This window comes from Capricornis sumatraensis, chromosome 2 (assembly GCF_032405125.1).
Source record: "Capricornis sumatraensis isolate serow.1 chromosome 2, serow.2, whole genome shotgun sequence".
NCBI lineage: Eukaryota > Metazoa > Chordata > Mammalia > Artiodactyla > Bovidae > Capricornis > Capricornis sumatraensis.
This window is the reverse complement of record NC_091070.1, coordinates 116,271,742-116,294,572: the sequence shown is the minus strand read 5'-3', so window position 1 is coordinate 116,294,572 and position 22,831 is coordinate 116,271,742. Positions and strand designations below refer to the sequence as shown.

The 22,831-nt window shown below is 45.9% G+C and overlaps 2 protein-coding genes across 2 annotated transcripts in view; one reads left to right on the top strand and one right to left on the bottom strand.

The window, feature by feature from the left end:
- The window catches only part of YY1AP1 (YY1 associated protein 1), a 30,673-nt gene extending 29,535 nt beyond the window's left edge, over positions 1 to 1,138 (bottom strand). Inside the window, 1 exon segment of the mRNA XM_068965852.1 lies at positions 643 to 1,138. Coding sequence (XP_068821953.1) covers positions 643 to 1,138 — 496 coding nt within the window.
- Positions 1,139 to 5,502: 4,364 nt separating this feature from the next.
- SYT11 (synaptotagmin 11) lies at positions 5,503 to 21,482 on the top strand. Its single transcript, XM_068966135.1, has 4 exons — positions 5,503 to 5,536; positions 11,649 to 12,472; positions 20,484 to 20,607; positions 21,172 to 21,482. Exons 1-4 carry the CDS (start codon positions 5,503 to 5,505, stop codon positions 21,480 to 21,482), a joined length of 1,293 nt encoding a protein of 430 aa, XP_068822236.1.
- The last annotated feature ends 1,349 nt before the right edge of the window (positions 21,483 to 22,831 follow it).

The window sequence follows — 22,831 nt, the reverse complement described above, 5'->3', positions numbered from 1 at the left end:
CTGCTGCCCCTCCTCAAGGCCCACTTCACAAACAGCCACCAAATATTAATAGGCCATACACAGTTCATCCCTACAGAAATGATGAAAAGATAAAATGGAAGGAAAGAGGGCTTCCTTGGTGGTCCAGTGGTTAAGAATCCACTTTGCAATGCAAGGGACACCGGTTCCTGATCCCTTCTCTAGGAAGATTCCTCAAGCCGCGTGGCAACTAAGCCTGTGTGCTACAACTACTGAGGCAGTACCCCCAGAGCCCGTGCTCCACCGTGAGAGAAGCCACTGCAGTGAGAAGCTTGCACATGACGACGAAAATAGCCCCACTCTCTGCAACTAGAGAAAGCCAGCGTGCAGCAACAAAGACACACCACAACAGAGCAAATACATAAACCCTAAAACAAAAAGGGAAAGAAAAGAATACGGAAGATGATCAAGGAAATAGGAGGGGAGAAGAAAGTTTCCACCCTTTCATAATGTTCAGTGCTGACCCTTACAAAGACCAACGTTCCAATTCCAAACCCAACCAGGCTCCCCTTTCAGAAATGCTGTTTTATAAAGGCACTGCAGAGAGTGCAGTGACAAGCGCAAAGGCAATGACAAGCTGGTACTAACAAGGTAAATGGAAGCCAAAGATCTTCCATGTCTCACCTCCTTCTTCCTTGACCTCTTCACTAGGCTCTTCTGAAAAAGGCTCCTTAGCGACAGGATGATCGCCTGGGTCTTCTTGAGTAACTGACCCAGGTCTGAGTGCAATTTTCTTCCCTCTCCTTGAGCTAGTGGCCTGGAGTTTTCCTTTACCAAGGTGTGTATTTACAGGCTGGGAAGACTCCAAGGAAGGAAGGGTGAGTCCCTGAGAGATGGCCACATCCACAGCTTCCAGAACTGCCACATTTGTGTCCTCGGTGAGCATCCTAGAGCTCAAAGATGGGTCCTCCATACCAAGCTGAATGCCTGCATCCTGCACTTCAAGGTCAGCTGCTCTGCCATGACTTGGACTCCAGGACAGGGACACTGACCCCAGGTCTTTCACTTGGTCAGATTCTGGTTTAACAGCTGACTGCAGGTCTAAGTCATCTTCCTCCTGGTTGCCCTGATGCTGTGGGGACTCTGTCAATGTAGTTCTTCTCTTCTTACAGGGCAACATTTTCCAAGTCCCACTTTTGTTCCATCCTGAAAGGATAAAGGCAAGTTCTTATCACTTTCCTATTAATTAATGGTAATAAATTTCCTCAGATATACTTTTCAGAGAAGGCAATGGCAACCCACTCCAGTACTCTTGCCTGGAAAATCCCATAGACAGAGGAGCCTGGTAGGCTGCAGTCCATGGGGTCACAAAGAGTCAGATACGACTGAGCAACTTCACTTTCACTTTGCACTTTCATGCATTGGAGAAGGAAATGGCAACCCACTCCAGTGTTCTTGCCTGGAGAATCCCAGGGACGGTGGAGCCTGGTGGGCTGCCGTTTATGGGAGCGCACAGAGTCGGACACGACTGAAGTGACTTACCAGCAGCAGCAGCAGATATACTTTTACTTATTCAAGTTCAAACACGAACACTGTACTTTACACCAAATGCAATCTCCCATTCGGTGGGAAGTAAGAGACAGAATGCCTGAGTTCAGATCCTAACTCTATAACTGATTACTGTGTTATCTTGCCTGAGTGACTTCACCTACCCAAATTTTGGTTTCCTCAACTATGAAAGATAATAATTTTTCTAACCTTATGGAGTTGTTATAAGAATTAAATAGTAAATGATTAGTAAGTGTTAATTACTACTATTACCATCAGGGAGGTAGGATAGCGTGATGTTGAGAGCAAATTGTGGAGTCAAACCATCTGGATTTGTTTCCCAAGTAAGCTTTGTGACCTTGCATAAGTTACTTTACCTGAATTTCATTTCTTCAGCTATAAAATGAAACAAAAATCGCACTTCCATCATTAAATAGTAATTTATTAGATCAATAAATGTTTCCCATTGTTGCTTTTATAAACAGGTATTTCCCTTAACAGAAAGAATCCAAAAGCAAAGTGTGGTTGTTTAAAAAGGTTAGACTATATTAACAAAAATTTTGTACTGAAAACAAGAGAGATTCCTAACTTTTGTGTATACTATGATATTTCTGAACAGTTGACTTCAATTCCAAATATCACACTTTAATGGCAACAACAACCTAAAGTGGAGGTTATCTTCTCATATGTTCTTATAGCATCTATTTGCAAACCTCTTTTTTTGTACGTACCACTTTTATGATTGCTTCTTGGCTCTTTCCCACCAGCTACGTGCTTTCTCACAAATTATGTGCTTTTTGAAGGAAAAGATTCTTTCAATGAGTACCTCTAGAATTCCAGGGACAGGGGAGCCTGTTGGGCTGCCATCTATGGGGTCGCACAGAGTCAGACAGGACTGAAACGACTTAGCAGCAGTACTCAGAAATATCTGCCCTACTGGAGACAATCATTAAGTGTTCCCTGAATGAATGAATGAATGTGTGAACTTTTTTGTGCATACTCTATGCAGGTTGGACCAAGGGCATTATATGAAAACTAACTGCATCTTTCTACCCCAAAAAACTTTACTCTCAATAAGATAGGTCCAAGAATAGAACATGCTGCCTTGTGTTACAGTGAGTTCTTCATCACTAACAATGTTCAAGTAAGGCCTGAATGCCCATCTACCAAGGCGCTAGATGAAAACCTGGATTAGAGGACGGCAACATAAAAGTGCTTTCTAAGACTTTGAACTACAAGGTTAGTTTTAAACTGCTTTAATTCCGTTTCTCCAGGACACTGGGAGAGACTCCCCAGCCCAGACCAAATGAACTTCTGTCCCTATCTTGATCATCACAGTTAAATTAACAAGATTCCTCTGATAAGGGAATGGTAAGGGAGAATTAAGGATCGTGGCATTAGTTTAGGCAAGTCATATTTCAGATAAATCATTGAGGTCCAAAAAGGCGGGGGTTGCGGGGGCGGGGGATGAAAAGAAAGGCAGCTACTATTCACTCAGTAGCCTGCAGGGATCTTCTCAGGCACTTCAAACACAAAAGAGGTTCTAAAGAGGCCCCCTCTTTGGGAACTGCAGTCAAACCAACAGGGTGAATGAATGCAAATAAGAAGGCGGCCCTAGCGCGAACTCCTCCTGGCCAAACATTTCACAAAGGGGTACAAACTGCGCTTTTCACCTCAGCGCCTAGCGCTGAGTCAGTCCCCACTCCCAGCTAGACGTCTTCACTCCCCTACCTCCGTCACGCACCCCGCACCAGCCCTCGGACCCGACCGCCTCAGCCTGAACATCCTTCGCCCGGACGTCCGCTCCAAACTGCCTCTTCCCGCCCTACAGGACACAACCCGTACCCTCACCAGCCGGCCCGCTCCCGCGGAAACACAGCTTCCTTATCACCGGAAGTCAGACAACGGCACCGACTTACTAACGCATCCCCGGGTCGCGGCGCGCCGCGCCGGGGTGTCAAGGAGCACGCTCCCAGCCCAGGCGCCATTCTATTTTAGGGCACAATGAAGCCAAAGCGCGAGCACTTCCGTTGTTGGCAAAAATATTTAAAGGCACTACCTTGCCTTTAAACAACACTGGGAGTTTAAGGTTCAGTGGTTTAAGTTGACAGTCCTCGCTGCAAAACACCTGGAATATGCAACCAAGGAAATGGAGAATTCATAAAATTTAAGAAAGAGAAATCCTGGGTTACAAATAGTGCAGTTTCCTGAATAAAGAGAAGGTAGTTTGAATTCAATCCATAGTAATTATTCATATCTGTATAACACTCTCCTTACAAAATGCTCTCACTTACGTTATCAAAGGTGATTTTTTTTAATCTTTACAATAAATTCTATAGGACAATGGCTATTATACCTTCCAGTTTATACAGGACACATTTTAGGCTCAGCTGGGTAGATGATTTTTACAAAGATACACAGCTATCAAATGGAATCAGGTATCAGGACTCTAGCTTCTAATGCATTAAGACAGTGTCCAGGAAGGTGCTTGGAGCATAGTCGAAGGCCAATAAATTCACATGTATTTTGAATGGATGAATAACTCCTAGAACGATGTTCTTTTCTCTTTCCAAGAAGGACAGAAGGTCAAAACTAGAAAAGAACATCCAACTCTCTCACTTTACAGGTAAACCACCACCATTTATATATTTAAGTAATTTATTTGACTTGATTCTGTCTGTAAACAGAATCTGCAGAATAAAAGGATCCACAGCTCAAAACGGTGAAGTTGATGTAATCATGGAGATAACCGCCAGCAGTCTGACTCTAATGTGAATCACACTAACTCTTCCATTCCAAAGATGTCTCTAGAAGCTTGGCTTTTCATTTGTGTCCTGCTTTTTGAAACTACACAATGCACAGACCTGTTGGTTTGCTCTGTCTCTCTCTCATCTAAGCTGTTCTAAGCATTTGAAACTTTTAGAAGAGAAATTCACCAACACCGATTAATTATTGGCAACCTTCATTAGTCTTTAAAAGGAAAAAAGCTTCAATTTTCACATCACAGAATCCATCCTTATTCTTGTTCTTCAGTTGCTTAAGTCGTCCGACTCTTTGAGACCCCATGAACTACAGCGTACCAAGCTTCTCTGTCCTTCACTATCTTCCTGAGTTTGCTCAAACTCATGTCCGTTGAGTCAGTGATGCCATCAACTATCTCATCCTCTGTCGCCCCCTTCTCTTGCCTTCAATCTTTAACAGCATCAGGGTCTTTTCCAATGAGTCAGCTCTTCCCTGGGTCTCCCGCGTTGCAGGCAGATTCTTTACCATCTGAGCCACCAAAGAAGTTTTACTTATACAATTCAATTATTTTCAGTAAACTTTCAGAGTTGTGCAGGTCTTCAATCAGAGCTTCTGAAGTTTAAGAAAGTTTCCATAATAATCCTTAGTGGTCTCAGAAACGCATAACAATAACGGTAATTGATACTGAAAAGCAGGCAATATATAATTTTATTTTTTCAAAATCCTACCTCCCTGTCGCCCAGAACATTCTGCTGCTATATTAAGCCTAGGGAATCGGAATCACAAGATCTAAAGGATCTCATACAACTTCTCCTTAGTCAGGCCACGGGGTTTTCGCTTTACAGACTCACAAGCCCATCAGTGGGCGGGGTCTCATTCTCCCGAAAATTTGGCAGCGGGAGGGGTCCCCTCCCAGGGATCTTCCGGAAAAGGGCGGGGCTTGCCTTCCGGAACTTTTCGGACAGAGGCGGAGTCTTCTGCCGAGGGCCGTTCGGAGGAAGGCGGGGCCTACCTCGCATCAGGACCAGTCTGGCTGCACCTGCATCCTTAGCTCAGAGCATCCCTGGAGCATCTTAAGAGGCGACCGCAGCTGTCAACCAGGGACCAGACCGTCGCAGGAGGCATCCGCCAGATACCTTCTCCCTGCCCTGGCCTAGCGCTCTGCAGCGGCGGCCTCCGGTACTTACCGGAGGTCCCAGACTTGTCCGACCGACCATTGCAAAAGCATTTATAGCAATAGCCTCTGATTAAGACATGGCTGAGATCACCAACATCCGACCTAGCTTTGGTAAGTAAAAATCTGGCAAACTAAGCCTGGGGTAGGTGAAACCGTTGCCAAGGCAAGGGAGCTCAGCGTCTAGGCAGAGCGTGAAGCCCAGATCAAGGCCTGGCCTGTGGTGGGTAGAATCGGGCCTGCGGTGGTGGTGTCGCGGGCAGTGGACAGCGCCCGAACCTGAGCTATGGGCTGCAGGGGCTGAGAAGGCCAAAGTCACACCTAGGGTGGGGACGTCCAGGATGCGAAAACCTTGTATGGTGCACTGTCAGTACCGCTGGAGGTGAGAAACCGAGAGCCTGCGAAGGACGTGAATCCCTCCCTCGAGGGGAGGAGAGGTGAGGTAGGCCGAGCCCTCCCCCTTGGGGCACGCAGGGCGGTGCCCCTTCCTCCCCCTCCCACTCCTCAGGGCTGCGGGGGAGGGAGGTGGCAAGGGGGATGGGGCATCAAGATGGCAGCTTGGAGACCGTGGGCTGTGTGGCAGGCAGCCAGGGGAGGCGGCGGCCTCTGGGGAAGGAGGGGTGCGGGGGTGGAGAGCAAAAGGGAAGCCACTCCTGAAGCCGGTCAGCTGGATGCTGGGGCCGGGAGGAAACGTGAGCCCTGCCATGTCTATTCTGCATCGTAATGGTGGGGTCCGTCCGATGCTACCAAATGGCGCTTGGCGCTGCTGGGCTGGGGGATGACGTGATGTCTATTTCTGGGCCTCCTGGCAGCGCCTAGGCTCTTCTTCTCAGTCCTTTGTTCCCTGTTTCCCTGGGCCGGCTTTTCAAAAAGGGGGACTCACCCGCGCTGGTGCCGGCGGGGGCCCGCCAAAGGGGGAGGGGCGCAAAGGCCGAGCCCGGGGGAGGCCGCTTTGTGTACCAGAGAAAGCATTACGTCATCTCGGAGCGGCTGGTCCCAGACCCAACCCTACAGGCTCCAAGATCAGTTACACTCCCTGGAGCAGAGAGTGGGGTGGAAAATAGGGAAGCAGATGGGAAAGAAAAGCTCGAGATGCAAGTTTTTCCTCCGGGGGATTCCTGCAAAATGTGCTGAGATAGCAAACTTCCTGTGCTGTTTTCCTGCCCCGCCCGCACAAAGAAAAATGAATTGCCCTGCTTCTGCCTCAGTCCTATCCCTGTTTGGATGGGAGAAGCAGGTGAGAGTTGCTGTCAGCCTAGGGTTCCTTGATTTCCCTTAAGAGATTCTATGTCTCAGACAATCCAGAAGGTTTGAGCATCCAGACTCCAGTGTTTAGGGTGGGGTCACAATCCAACTAGGAAATGGCTTTTCTCACTCCCTACTAGAAGGTTTATGGAAATTAACAAAACCCAGCCTGCTCTATCCCTTCAATGTCGGGAAGAATATCAGATCAGAGAAAGTATACAGACAACAGGTCACACCCATTTACTACTGGTTCACACTGATTCCCCAAGGATAAATCTTGATTATATTTTTCTTCCACTTCATCTTCTGCATTTTTATTATTTGAGTCCTAAATTTCCAAAATTGATGTCCCTTTTCTAATCACATGAATACTCCGTGATTTTCTTCTTGCTTTTTCTTTTTCTTCTTTTGCCTCCTTTCCATTATATTCTTTTCTCTAATTGCAGTTCCAGATTCCTTGGAAAGTTAGATGGTATAGAGCATAATATGGTGATGTCATTTAGAGGAAATATTAGTGGACAAAAGAAAAGAAATTATATCAGTCTTCTACATACTAAAAGACTTATAAACACCCTCCAGTGTATTCATTATTTTATATATATATTTGCTAGATGAGGAAACTGAGTCTAAGGGAAATAAAGTCAAACTAGTTAGGCTAGTGTTAGGATTTAAACCAATTTCCCATTGATGGCAAAATTCATTCTTATGTTACTGTGTCACACTGGCCTACTTGACCAGGAAAGGCTATTTTTGCAAAGGAAATGTCAATAAGCATGTCTGGTCAGAGGCTGAGAGAGCTGAACAAACCCAAATGTGTCTTATAGATCTTCAAATCCATATGGAAGGTCTCCACCGAGAACTCCCTGTAGAACTTCTGACTTTTTCACATCTCATAGAGTACTTCATTTCAAACTCCATAGCCCTTGTGAGATACAGCAAGCCAACACTCAATTATCTTTGACCTCATAGGACAAAAGGAGCAAGCAGCATGGGTCACTGCAACTTACAGCTACTTGAAAACACTCACTTCAGCTTTTAGTTCTAACTTACTTTTCCCACTAAGCCTTGGACTAAAACTAGACAGAGGGTCCTGAGTTTCAACATCTCTGATTTTTCTAGTTTACTGCCTTGGGTGTGGGGGAGAGATGTAGGGATTAACAAATACTTAAATGAAGAAGAAAGTAGAGCAAAAGTGGGAAAAGAGGTGGAAGCGTTGTGTTGTTTCTCAGTCACTAAGTCATGTCCAGTTCTTTGCAACCCCGTGGACTGTAGCATGCCAGGCTTCCTTGTCCTTTGCTGTCTCCTGGAGTTTGCTCAGATTCATGAGTCAGTGATGCTATCTAACCATTCATCTGTTTGTCTCTTTTTCCTTATCTACCCTCCTGAAAGATAAGCATCCTTCATCTCTTTTACTGATCCACTGCTTTCTAGCAGTAAAAGTTGAGGCATAGTAAACAGCAGTGGGATCTCTCAAGATCACAGAGTAAATTTATGGTAGAGCCAAAAGGATCACTCAGATGTCTCTCAACCCTGACCTTTAGACTCCCTTTCAAATCATTCTCAAAAATATACTTGTCCTAGTAATTTCTTGCTTTTCTCTTCTTGGAGAGATAACATTCAGTGTTACAAATCAGTAGCAAAGAGTTTTCAGGAAAATCTCTCATAGGTGAATGGAGAGCCAGTTTTTCAGATTGTGCTCATTCTGATTTACAGTTGAACACAATCAATTGTTCAAGCAAATATTTACTGAGCTCCTGTTCGATGCAAGAGACTCGGGAATTCAAAGGTAAACAGGCTGTAATTTCTGCCTGCTCTCAAGGAGCTTACGGCCAAGGCTGCTCCCATTATGTGAAACCTCTCCCTAACAGTTTTTATTTCACCTGATATTCTGAAAATAAATGCTATTATTATTCAGCATGGCCATGAACACAGTCACCTTGATATACTTTTTGTTAAATGGTGTTACTCCTCATCTGTATTATTTAAAAATGTAACCACTTCTTTTCTTACCTGGTCCCAACATTCATAGAACTTTGAATGTTTGAGGCAGAAAGAATTTCAGAGATGTTGATTCCAATCCTTGTTAAGAAAATTCCTTTTAGAATATATCTGACCAAGGTGATCCAGTCTCTGAAAGTCTTCAGAGATTCACTGCCTCCGGAAGCAATCTGGGCCATCGAGAGGCAGTTCTAACAATAATTCAGTTCTTTCAATTTATCTGTCTTCTTGTAGCCTGTATGCACTGGTATTAGACCTGCCCTCCAAAGTAAAATCAGATCAGACCTTCTTCCAGCAAAGTACCTTAAGTAATTAAAGAAAGTTGTTATTCCCAGACCCTTCGGCTTCAGCTCCTTCAGTTTCTCCTCATTTAATATGGTTTCTAGGTCCTCTTCTATCCTGCTTATCCATAATATAGACACATTCTGGTGTCAGATAGACCAGGGTTTAAATCTCATCACTGTCATTTGCTTCTAGGTGGCCTAGAGCAGATTTGAGTCCCCAGCTTCCTCAGTTGTAAAATTAGCTATTAATGGTACCTATTCAGTGAGTTATTTGAGTCAGATTGAGGAAGCTCTAACACAGTGTCTGGCAGGGGTATCATACTGGCACACAAAAAACAGCAATTTTTATTCTTGTCAGAAATAGATAGAGCACTTCATATGTGTCATGACCAGAGCAGATGAAATTATACTGCCCCTCTATGATCTAGACATTGCACTGATAGTATAAGTCAGCCTAGTTATACTCCAAGCTTGTTATCACTTAGACTACTAAGTTAGTTACTCAGATTTATCAAGTAAGGTCTCCTATTTCCTATCAATAGGTTTTGAAGGCTAAATAGAATTTTACATTTATCCCTGTTATATGTAGTCATATTGACCTCATCCTCTTTCTCCAATTTGTGGAAACTGGGTTTTTAAAATTTTTTATTGAGGTATCATTGATTTGTAATGTTGTATTAGTTTCTTATATACAGCAATAATTTAATTATATATATGTGTGTATATATATATATATTCTTTTTCATTATGGTTTATTATAGGATATTGAATATAGTTTCCTGTGCTATACAGTAGAACCTTGCTGTTTATCTGTTTTTTAAGTAGTAGTTTGTTATCTGTTAATCCCAAGCTCCTAAAGTGGAAGCTGTTTTGAATAAACTAACTCATTTGTTCACTGAACACTTACTATGTGCCACGTGGTTCTAGGACCTGGGAATGTAGCAGTGAACAAAACAGCCAGTCGCTGGCCTTATTAAATTACCTAGTAAGAGAAGACTGACAAATAAATACATACCAGAGGTAATAAGTGCTACAGAGAGAAATAAATCAGAGTAGTGGGGATACTATCTTACTTGCAACAGACAGGAAATGTTTTCTGATGAGGTTTGAACAAAAGCCTGCAGTGAGTGAGGCAGCAGGCCAGGCATATGCCTGATAGAAGGATGTTCTAGGAAAAATCTAGAATATGCAAGAATCACATTTACTTCCTTAGTTCCCCCTGCCCTACTTGAGACTTACCCTAATACGTAGTATGGATAACTATAGGCCTTATCTAGATCTTTAAGGCCTAAACCCAAGTTAGCGTCAGTGCATTTAAGGGAAAAGAAATCCCCAAACCTAATTATCTAAGTCAGGGGCCCAATTTGTGCGAGAAAAGACAAGACTAGAGAAGGGAAGAAAAGAAAAAAAAAACCTCTTTCTCTTTAGTTATTTGTTTACCTAACAAATATCAAGTACCTGCTAGGTGTTTTTAGTGCTGGGGATAAAGAAAGGAACTAAACAAACAAAAGGCTCCCCTGGTGGCTCCAAAGGTAAAGACTCTGCCTGCATTCAGAAGACTGGGTTCAATCCCAGAAGATTGGGACGATGCCTTGGAGAAGGGCAGGGGAACCCACTCCAGTATTCTTGCCTGGAGAATTCCATGGACAGAGAAGCCTGGCGTGTTATAGCCAGTGGGGTCACAAAGTGTTGGACATGGCTGAGCGACTGAGCACAGCACACAGACAGACAAAATCCCTGTCCTTAGGAAACTTACATTCTAGTGAAGATAGACAATATGTGAGTGTTTGTACATGTTCTTATGTATATGTGTGCATGCATGTGTGTATGTTTGTGAAAGACAGAACTCATGTCATGTCATATGGAGAAAATTAAGCAGGGCCAGAAGTGTAGGTCTCAAGGGTGGAAAAGGTTACATTTTTAAATAGGTTGGTCAGGAGCAACCTTACTAAGAAGGTGACAAGGTCTGACATGTTCCACGGTCCCTATTTCTTCCTATTTAAAATACTTGTGTTTTATTTTTAAATATTTGTATTTTACATTAAAATACAAATATTTTAAATACCTGGGAGCTAAAATTTGAAACATATTTCAAAAGGACTTAGGCCCACAGTTATACTTCTTACCACTCACTTACTTTTATCACCCTTGGGCACCCTACCAAACCCATCCAAAGTCAGTTCCACATCCTTCCACCCTACCTGTCAGTCAGCCCACACAAACCCACTGTGGCAAACCCTGTGCTGGATGCTGTGGAATATCCTCCTGAAACCAGACACAGCTCATGCCCTTGTAGAAGAGTTGAGGTGAATGGTTCCTATGTAGAAGGGTGACCTATAACACTTACAGGGCCACTTTATGTGAAACACAAATCAATATGAGCAAATCAAGTCCGTAAGTACAGAGGCAAGGCCAAGAAAAGAACAGGCAGTCAGGTGGGGCACTGCAGAGGAGGCTTTTGAGAGAAGATAAGTATTTCATCCAGGTTGGTGGGAAGAAAGAGCCATGGATTGGTTGGAGGGATGGGTGAGGGCATCTCTAAAAGAGGGGAGATGTTCCTAAGCCTAGATGAGCAAGTTTCGCTTTGAAGAAGGCTGGGTTGCAGATTAGCTCGGCCCCAACCAGAGGCCCTAAGCAGGGGTGCTCCGGCAGAGGCTGAGGTCCAGCTGCCTTGACGCATCTCTGGTCTCCGCTTTCAGATGTATCACCAGTGGTCGCCGGCCTTATCGGGGCCTCTGTGCTGGTGGTGTGTGTCTCAGTGACCGTCTTTGTCTGGACGTGCTGCCACCAGCAGTCAGAGAAGAAGCACAAGAACCCACCATACAAGTTCATTCACATGCTCAAAGGCATCAGCATATACCCAGAAACCCTCAGCAACAAGAAGAAAATCATCAAAGTGCGGAGAGACAAAGATGGCCCCGGGAGGGAAGGCGGACGCGGGAACCTGTTGGTAGATGCAGAGGCTGGCCTGCTGGGACAAGACAAGAGTCCTAAGGGACCTAGCTCTGGATCTTGTATAGACCAATTGCCCATCAAAGTGGACTATGGGGAAGAACTGAGGAGCCCCATTGCAAGCCTGACCCCCGGGGAGAGCAAAACCACCTCTCCATCATCTCCAGAGGAGGATGTCATGCTAGGATCCCTCACCTTCTCAGTGGACTATAACTTCCCGAAAAAAGCCCTGGTGGTGACAATCCAGGAGGCTCATGGGCTGCCCGTGATGGATGACCAGACCCAGGGCTCTGACCCTTACATCAAAATGACCATCCTTCCCGACAAACGGCATCGGGTGAAGACCAGGGTGCTGCGGAAGACCCTGGACCCTGTGTTTGATGAAACCTTCACCTTCTATGGCATCCCGTACAGCCAGCTGCAAGACCTGGTCCTGCACTTCCTCGTCCTCAGCTTTGATCGCTTCTCCCGGGATGACGTCATTGGGGAGGTCATGGTGCCGCTGGCTGGGGTGGACCCCAGCACAGGCAAGGTACAGCTGACCAGGGACATCATCAAAAGGAACATCCAGGTGAGCAGGAAGAGTTGTTGGGGAGGAATGGTAGGTTGGGGGAGAGAAGGGGCTGAATGGGAGGGAGAAGTGGGATGGATGGCAAGGAGGGGCTGTAGAGAGGAAGCTCTTGGATGTCAAGACTGAGCAGTGGTCAAAGTAAGACAGAGAGCCTGGCAGGTTAGGCCTCCTCCAAGAAGCAGCTTCCTGAAGAGAAAAGGGCAAACGCCTTCTGAAATTGCTCTTAGTGGTTGACGTCCTGATGCTGCGTCCAGCTTGCTTGGAGCAGGCTGGCCCTCCAGTCCTAGACCTCATCATTTCAGGCATATGGGAGCCAATTTCTTCTCCAGAATGTGTGGTCTTCCTCTTGTGAACTTATTCCTTACAACTGAGAAACTATGGAAGTAGTTCAGTAATTTTCCCCTCGGCTTCCCTTTCCCAGCCCAAACCTAGAGATATAAGTAGGCTTGCATCTGTGTGACTTTTAACAACTTTTATAAATGCAACTTCATCAACTGCTTTGGCTTCCCAGGTATTGCTAGTGGTAAAGAACCCACCTGCCAGTGCAGGAGATGTAAGAGACATGGGTTCAATCCCTGGGTCTGGAAGAGCCCCTGGAGGAGGAAATGGCTACCCACTCCAGTATTCTTGCCTGGAAAATCCCATGGACAGGGGAGCCTGGTGGGTCCCAGGCCATGGAGTTGCAAAGAGTCGGACACGACTGAAACAACTTAGCATTCATAGCATACAAATGCTTAAACTTTCAGGCCCCTCACGCAGGCCAAAACCTTTGCCATGGATACTTCTCTCCCCATTCCTCCTCTCTACCCTGTTTGCATTAAGAGGGGCATGAGAGCCCTCCATCCTGCCTTCTCTCCACTGGGCTAGCATTGGTTCTTGAATCCTTTCAGGGATGCAAGAATTGTGCTCCCAGCCACACTAGTTCAGCTGTTCCATTCTCAATTGGCGAGGCAGTGCAGTTCTGCAGTTTGGCAGGAGGGCTCTTATCTGACTGCTTAGCTTCACCTTCCAGCTCAACACTTTCCAGGGGTGTGATGTAAGTGAGTTACTTAACTCTTCTCAACTTCTATTTCCCCATCTGTAAAATGGAACTGATAATATTGCCTTCCTTATGGGTTATGAGTATCAAATGGAATAATATACCTGGCATCTTATTGCCTTCATGTAGCTTTTACTTAGTGGAGGAGAAAGACAAAAAAGAAATCTTGGTATTTATCGTACAGTGAGTGTGCTGTGAAAGAAGCCGTTGAAATTTTACACTTAAGAGTTTCATTCCTTTTTCAGGATTTAACATAAGGAATTGATAGCAAGGACTTAAGGGTTTCCCTGGTAGCTCAGCTGGTAAAGAATCTGCCTGCAATGCAGGAGACCTCGGTACAATTTTGCGGTTGAGAAGGTCCCCTGGAGAAGGGATAGGCTACCCACTCCAGTATTCTTGGGCTTCCCTGGTGGCTCAGATGGTAAAGAATCCACCTGCAATGCGGGTGACCTGTGTTCGATCCCTGGGTTCGGAAGATCTCCTGGAGGAAGGCAGAGCAACCCACTCCAGTATTCTTGCCCGGAGAATCCTATGGACAAAGGAGCCTGGCGGGCCTCAGTCCATGGAGTTGCAAAGAGTCAGACACAGCTGAGCGACTAAGCACAACACAGCAAGGACTTTGAAGTCAGACCTGAGTTTGAATCTAAATTCTACCAGCTAAGTGACTTGGGGCAAGCTGCTTAAATTCTCTAAGTCTCTGTTTCTTATAAGGAATTAAAATGATGCATTTGCATAGTCCCTAGCCCATAGTAAACTCTCATGAAAGTTAACCAGGATTATCATTATTAAAGTTTGATCCCTGGGAGAGATATGTGATTTGTACATATTTACATTTTGTTTTGGTAAAGGAAGACAAGGAAGGCTAGATCAGTGGAGAAGATGGTAGAAGGTTTGGAAAGGATATCAGGGTCACTAAAAACACCTGCACGTTTTCCAGAAAGAGCCCTGCCTGCAGATACCTTACTTCTCTGTTACTGCCTTCTCCAGCTGCACACCCATGCTGGACTCAGTGGGGAGGCAGGAGGCTCGGGAACGTACAAGAGGCTTCCAGGCCAGCAGGACTGAGTGGGCAGTGAGCTCCTGGGAAGCAGGTTTGGCCACTGCTGAAGGGCACTGTGCCGCGCCAGGCTGGGGAGGGGAGCCCTTCCCCCAAAGGTGTGCTCTCACCATCTCTGCTGCCTGCACCATCTCTGCCTGCCTCACTGCAGCCAGCTTAGTCACGCCACTGCCCAGAGAACCACTGTTGCCACGTGGCACACTCAGCTCACAAGGGCCAGAGGAAGTCTGAACACTTTAGAGAATATTAGAGGTGTTTGGTCAGGGCATGAACACTAGTCCATTGCCAGGATACAGTGAGACACCCCTGAGTCCAACACAGCAGGAATTCTCGCATCCTCTGAGGTCAGAGGCAGGCCTGCACAGAAGCTGCAGCAGCGACCGGTTTCATCTCCCTGCATCCTCTCCCTTCCCCCTCCATTTCTTTTCCTCTAGATTCTGCCAGCCCGCTCCCCTGACTCCTGACTCCCCATTACAGCAGCTCCAGTACCCAACCCCCTGCCTTCATTCAGCTCTCCTCACTGGGCGGTTGTTTTCAGCACAGCCTTCTCTGGAGTACTAGCCTTGGTAAAGCCACCAACTAGCTGGACTCCCCCAGACGGCTCATGCACTCTCAGCCCATGGCTGAGTGTGGAGGAGGGCTCTGTGCCAGGCTGCAGCTGGGAAGACACTGGCAAGGAAAGGGACTGATTGGGGCTGGGAACAAAACAAGCCTCAAATCCAGGACACTGGGCAGGGAGCATAGACAATGGCATTTGCTAAACTGCCAGGGGCTCTTGGCAAGCGCCAAGCTTCTTTCCACTTTATTAACTCCCTTCAGAAGGGATAAGCCAGGGTGGGATCCTGAGCAACACATTCCCTGGATGAGGCCCCAGACAGGACACCCTGAGTCTGCAGCCTCCCAGGCTTCCTAAGCCTGTTTTCCCCAACCAGTGCCAGTGGGCAGGGCTACATTTCATCCTGGGTCATGGCTGTCCTCTCCTTAGTCATTTGTGCCCCTGATTCCCTAGCAGTGCAGCCTCCAAATGTCCACCTTAAATCCTCCTTACTGTAGCCAATAGTCTGCTCATCAGCTAGAGCTGCTCTGGAAGAGTCCACACTGTAAAGAGTCTTTCCTGATCTGGGTAGGGTATCCCTTTATAGTAATGGGATCAAAGTTTCCTGGGTGGAGACTGGTGAGAATTGCATTTCTCTAGACAATCCCCAGCCCCTAACTGCATTTCCTGACCTGTAGCAGAAAATTTAGCTCTTGTCCTTTCTGCTATTGCAGTGCAATCCAGTTGAAAGAAGCCAGGACTGGTCATGATTTCTGATTCTGTCCATTTCACTGTCTAATTCTGGGTGTGCAGTTACTTTCTCTGGGTCTCAGTCTCCCTCTTGGCTGGATCACGAAGGCTAATGGGGTCACTTTGTGAGAGGTCACTCTCAGCTCTTATGAATGTTCGGAAAGATATAAGAAGCATTAAAAATTAACACTTGACTATTAGTGAAAGAAGTTTACAGCATAAACTCCAAACACACAAACTCTCTGAGCTGGACTTTGGAACTGGAGTTTTGTTTTGTTTTTTTTTCCTTTAGTGGCAGCTTTTCCCCCTAGTGTTTTATTCAGAAAGAAATAAAAGTGAATTTACATTTCCATAATACACCCCCCACAAGGAGAAGGAAAGTGATTGAGAGAGGGCTGGGGTTAAAGAAGAGACAGTGGGAAAGAAGTGATTTACAAGGTGGATAATAGAGAGTCGTTAGACTCCTCCTAATTTCTTCATGTCATTGTTTCCCAAACCATTTCCTGTCTTTCTACTGCCAGATTGGTGTTCATGACCTGGGACAGTGGTCATGGGAATGAGAGGATTCTTAAAGTCTCAGATTTACAAGAGACCTTGGAGGTCATCCAGGCTAGTCAAAAGGGAATGAAAAGAAAGAAAGAACAAGGAATGTCAATTTTCCATAAACAATAATGAAATTTGCTATCGAAAAATAAAATAAAATCATACACACCAAAAAAGGAAGTCACTGTGTATGTGTACTGGGGCAAAGACAAGGAGGGATGTGGTTGAATGTTGAGGGTTTTGTTTCTTTTGTTTTCTCATGACTCTGATTTATGTGGAGGTAGCACTGAGAACTTCCAGTCCCTGTAAAGGTTTATTGAGGATGCATGAGTCCTCCTCTTGGCAAAGATGCTCTGGCTAGAAAAAGTCATTCCGTAGGGGCTCTGTGAGTTATAAGAACTGGACTTATCCTTCGCCTAAGTATTTCCTTCAGCCTAACTTCTTCTTTCGGACCACTGCCCTTGTTCCTTTTTTCCACGGACTGAGAAAGGATCCTGCGCTCTGAGAGCAAAGCCTCTCGGCTCTGTCAGGCATGGATAAACCCCTTTTTCCCCTTGTCCTTCTGCTCGCCCACCCCCCAACAGGGTCTTTACCTCACTAGGCGAAGGGGCTGGGAAACAGAGTTCGCTCCCAGCCCTTGCTTGACAAAGAGCCCTTGAGAACGAGCCATTGACAATGCCGCTTGGCATGGGAACTGGGTGGAAAGAGAAGGGGGGCGGGACGGGGGACTTGAAACTCTGGCCTTCAATGCAGAAAGGCAGGGCATTCAGGTGGTGTTGCCGCGGCAGACTTGGGCATCACAAAGGGGCAGCTGAATGAGGATGGGCATTCTGCCTATGTAAAATGGCCAAAGGTGAGGGGGGGAGGGTGGGTCAGATGGAGAACAGTTGCCAGAGGAGTGATTTCAGGGGAGGAAAGGATTGTGACCAGAAGTTGTCCACTTTCCCAAAGAACTAGGGAATGCACACGGGACTTTGATTAGGGTGATTATGCTGTAATTGATGATTTAGGAAACTGTTTGAATTTTTTTTAAACAGCTTTAAATAATCAGAAGACCTAAGTATCATCTTGTAATTGATGTTATTTTTACAAATAAAACTTTATTCTTTTAAATCAAAATTTCCTTTTTACCCTCCCTAGCCTTCTTCTGTATATAAAGTTAGATTATATTTAAAGATGGTATTTTTAATATTTCGATACCAATATTCATGGTCCCAGATATAGATATCAAAACTAGTTAACATTTCATTATTCATGGAAATGGAGGGGAGCAGTGGCCCAAATAATCCAAAAGTTCTTTCTAGATAGAGCAGCACTGTTCACTGGAACTCTCTATGATGATGGAAATGTTCTATATCTGCATATATCCAACATGGTAGCCACTGGCCACGTGTGGACACTGAGCACTTGAAATATGGCCAGTGTGACTGAGGAATTAACATTTTAATTTTACTTCATTTTAATGAATTAAAATTTAAATAGATACATGTAGCTACCAGCTACGGTACTGAGCAGTTCAGTTCTGAACATTTTGGAAGGCATTTTCTTTTTCCTGAGGGATTACTTTCCTGATGCCTTTGGGCTGTGACTGATAGGAAAAGTGAGTGCACATTCTCTGACTGCGTTCTGACTTATGTCAAAGGAAGCGACCCAGAAGTATACCGGCTGGCAGGAGCAACCAGCCTGTGATTTTAAACTGGCTCTGGGTGCGTCCTGTGGATACAGTCAAGAGCCGACTGTATGTTATGGGTAAGGAAAAGAGTAGGGCTTCATCTAGCAGAGAAAACCATGAAAATCATTTCTAAAGCCTATTTTCTCTTATACTTCAATTTCGAAAGCTAACGGCTACACTGAAAGTTTAGTCACGTTCAATACCCTATGAAAGACATTTCCATATGCTCCTGGTATGAAACATAGCCTCAAGAAATTTTTTAAACCAAATGGAAATATTATCACAGTTCTTTCCTTGAGGTGACGACTTATAATCAATCAAAGCATAAGCTATTAGGGTTTTTCCTTTGTTTTTCACCGATGAGCTAATTAAATTATTTACTGCTGTTGTTCTTTCCTGCACCAGACACCCTTGAGCAGGCACTAGCCTGTGAGCTTCCTGAGGGTAGGGGTGCATCTCTTCAGCCCTAGCTGCTTTCAGATTGCCTGGCACTTAATGCACAGCAAGTCATTTTGGTGGGTATGTGGCATATGTAAGGCTGGTGGTGAATTCAGTCGACTTTTGTTCAATCTAAGAATTCGTCGAGTTGGTGACCTTCCTTTGGGGCTATGAAGAGTATAAGGAATAAAATTTGATAGTGGAGGAATGATTTGGTCTCAAATTGTTTTGTCCCAAATTTAACTTATTATGTCCTAAACTCCTCCTGTGCTGCCACAGTTTGTTTTCTTTATCCCAGCCTCATCCCCACTTCCTAAGAGAGAAACACCAGAAACAGTCCCTCCTCTCTTCCCTCTCCCCTATGTTTACATCCAGTTAGCCGCCCCCACCCAGAAAATCTGGACAGTTCTTTCTGAGACCTATCCATCCACCTCCTCTGCCACAGCCCTGGTTCCAGCCCTCACCCTCCCTTCCCCAGCCTGTGGGAGCAGCCTCCTCACCAAGTTCTCTGACTTTCATCTTTAGTTCCTTCTCCAGCTTTAACTAGAATAATCTGATTATTAATATATGAACAACAGCAGTAACGTCATGCTTACAGAAATCGCTCTTATGCTTACGGACCTCCTCTCACCTGGCTGCTGCTGCTGGCTCTGCTGTTTGGTTAGCTTACTCCCCCCACTCCCCATGCCCTTCACCCCCACCTAACCCACGTCTCCAGGTTCCTGGCCCATCCCTCCTGCCAGCACTCCAACATCAGGTACATTCACCTCTCCCCATTCTCTGAACATAGCCAGCCCTTTCAGCCCTTTCAGCCATTCGGCTGCCCTGCCACGCAGGATCTTCACTCTGCCCGTTGCCTCAGTGTCTCTTTCTCCCCCCGCAGCAGCTCAGCCCTGATGTCAGCTGGCAACACCTCCCCTGCATCCCGCAGCAGCACTGAAGCATTTATTTTGGTCTCACTGCGCAGCTTGCGGGATCTTAGTCCCCTGACCAGGGATTGAACCCGGGCCCTCAACAGTGACCTAACCATTGGGCCACCAGGGAATTCCGAGGCTTCTCACTCTCCTGACAAGTAAATATGTTTGTTTACGTCTCTGAATCTTCTACTCATCCTTGGGAACAATGACTGAGTCCTGTTAGCTCTGAATTCCCAGCACCTGGCATGTAATTAGTATCCAAATGTTATTTAAAATGTCCTTGGAGGACTAGAGTTTTTGTTTTGTTTTGTCACATTTCCAAGCTCAAAATAGAGTCTAGCATAACGTTTCAAGGTGGGGAAACAAAGATATGGGCATCCAGGGTGGCCGGAGAAGACACTCTGAAGGTCATACACTGGGGCAGGCAGAGCAGGTGTGGATATTCACCTTGTGAAATGAAGCCACAGGCTCCAGAAAGTTCAGGGACTTGCCCAGGGCCAGCCGGTGAGTAAGTGACAAAGTTAAGACTCAAATGCAAGTGTCCAATCTCCCTTCAAAACTTTATCACAAGAACCAAATGAGAGAACAGGAGAGAGTACACACTAAGTTACTGCATCCTCTTACTAGTCCTGGGAAGTCGCTACTGTTTTCATATCCATTTTACAGAAGAGGAAGCAAAAGTCCAGAGAGGTCAAGTAGGGCTGACCTTGTCCCAGCTCAGACAGATAAGCAGTAGAGTCAGGATTTGAATCCAGGCCAGTCTGGCTGCAGAGTCTGTGCTGTGCTGCCTCTCCATGCAAATGATTTTATTTACTATAAGATTTTTTATTTTATTTTGGCCCACGCCATGTGGCATGTGGTATCTTAGTTCCCTGACCAGGGATCGAACCCACGTCCCCTGCAGTGGAAGTGTGGCGTCTTAAGCACCGGGCCACCAGGAATCCCCTTGTTTACTCTCAGGACCGTGAGGAGAACATCTCCTTTGTCCCTTCCTCCGCGCTTCCTGTGCCGTGGCCTGCCCCCTCGGCTGGGGTTCTCACCTGCTATTTCTTCTCCACAGAAGTGCATTAGCAGAGGCGAGCTCCAGGTGTCTCTGTCATACCAGCCTGTGGCACAGAGGATGACAGTGGTGGTCCTCAAAGCCAGACACCTGCCGAAGATGGACATCACCGGTCTCTCAGGTAGCAGCTATTTACTTCAACCTATCTCTGCCTGCCCTCCCCGCACTGCTGCCCTTGCCTGTGATCCAAGAGCCTCCCCCTCCCACCTTGCAGGACCCCTGGCACCTCTCACCCTCCACCCGTTCCTCTCTGTCTACATTCTCTTCCTGATGAATGTAACCAGGGAGGTATGTTGGGTAAGCAAATGGTCTCTACTTTTGGCAAGGGATTTGCAGTGGTATGCATGCCAGCCTCTGTGCCCTTGCTCCAGGTGAGACTTCTCAGAAAGCCTGCAGCCTTTGGTAGTCCCTGTGCCCCCTTGAAAATGCTTCTTGGTGTCATGGAGTTTCTTCAGTCCTGACTCGAGGCAGTTTTTCTGTTCCTTGTCTGCCTGGTTTCCTTGACCCCTTGTCCAGGCAGGCAGATGTGCACACAGTCAGTGTACACCTAGTGTGCAACCACCAAAGTCCGCAGGGGGTGAGAGAGGGGACATCAAGGAGATGAACAGCAGAAGCCCCTCCTCCCTGACATTGTATAGCAGAGGACTGTGTCATAGGCCTGTCTCCCTTTTTCCTTCGGGGGCCCCAGATCCTTATGTCAAGGTGAACGTCTACTACGGCAGAAAGCGCATTGCCAAGAAGAAAACCCACGTGAAGAAGTGCACTTTGAACCCAGTCTTCAACGAGTCTTTCATCTACGACATCCCCACCGACCTCCTGCCCGACATCAGCATCGAGTTCCTGGTCATCGACTTCGATCGCACCACCAAGAACGAGGTGGTGGGGAGGCTGATCCTGGGGGCGCACAGTGTCACAGCCAGCGGCGCCGAGCACTGGAGAGAGGTGTGCGAGAGCCCGCGCAAACCCGTGGCCAAGTGGCACAGTCTGAGCGAGTACTAATCCTCTTCTCCTTGCCTCTAACCCTGGGGCCAGGCTGGGCAGGGACGTGGCGGGGAGAGAGAGGACCGAGAGGAGTGGACTCAAAACCTCATTTTAGTTGTAGAAGAAAATTTCTTACACGACAAACACTACAGAGAACACCCCACGTGACCACAGCTGCAGTTCAGTTCTTAGCAATGATGATTTTTCTCCTTTGCAAGGCACTAGGAAATCCTTTTATTTTTTTTTTTCCAAATGGGGAAAAAAAGAGAGGGAAAGACCTCTACAAGTCTATATATAACAATGTAACCTTATACTTGCATGTCTAATACAAACTGAAGAAATTAGCCTAACTGCCAATATCAAGGTACAGATTTTAATCCATGAAAATTGTGTTTTGTGCCGAATTGTACTTGCTGATTACCTGAAATTGGTCTCTTTTTATTGGGCTTCTCTGGAGAGTTATTCTCACCTCCCACCTCTGTGGAAGAATCTTTTTGCTCTTGTAAAACCTCATGTTTTCATCATCCCCATCTTTTCTCCCTATTACCGCTTACATGTCTGCTCTTTGAGCTTAAGGACCAGAGGTCTGCCGTAGGCGAATATACAAAGGTGGAATGGATAAGGCAGGGTTTGCAGGAGAAAGAGTATTTGAGAAATGAGGCATGTTTGCTGTCAGTGCTCATGCTGGAAAGGGGTAAAAGGCTCTCTTTGATTAATATGTGATCAATTACACAAAGGCATCAGACTTTTAGGTAGAATCTGGGTTTACAAAACTAGATGACTTCTCTAGAAAGAACTTTGGGACTTCAGATTCAGCTACAGGATAGTACCATTGACTATGTCTAGCTGATCCCAAATGCAGTTATGAAGACAAGGAAAATGAGACGAGTGCCTTGCCCTTTGTAGCTGTGTTTGGAAGGATAGCCATTTTTTGGTAATGTGTTAGGAATCATCTGTGGTTTGAAGGGTTAGACTGGCCTTTGTTTTTTCCAGAAATGCTGACCACTGAGAAGCTTTAAAGTCTTCTCAAGTAGTTTCCGTGAGGTTAGTTTTACTTCATAAGGAAGAGGACCTTCAGAAATGATTCTTTCTCCTCAAATTTTTCAGTAATGGCCCTTAAAAATAACTGAATGACTAAAATGAGTACATGACTAAATTAGTAATAAAGATAACTCGGATTTTTCAGAACATCCTTTCCCTGTAAACAAAGTGCTTAATTCTTAGGACGCCGGAATCTCAAGGTACAGCGAAGGCATGTGGAAACCACAGAGCTCAGTCCTTCACCCGCCGGTGGACAGCAGAGCTTGAGAGAGATTCTGCCTCTGTTTTGGAATTCATTCCTTACCCCTAGTCCAGCCATGTCTCCA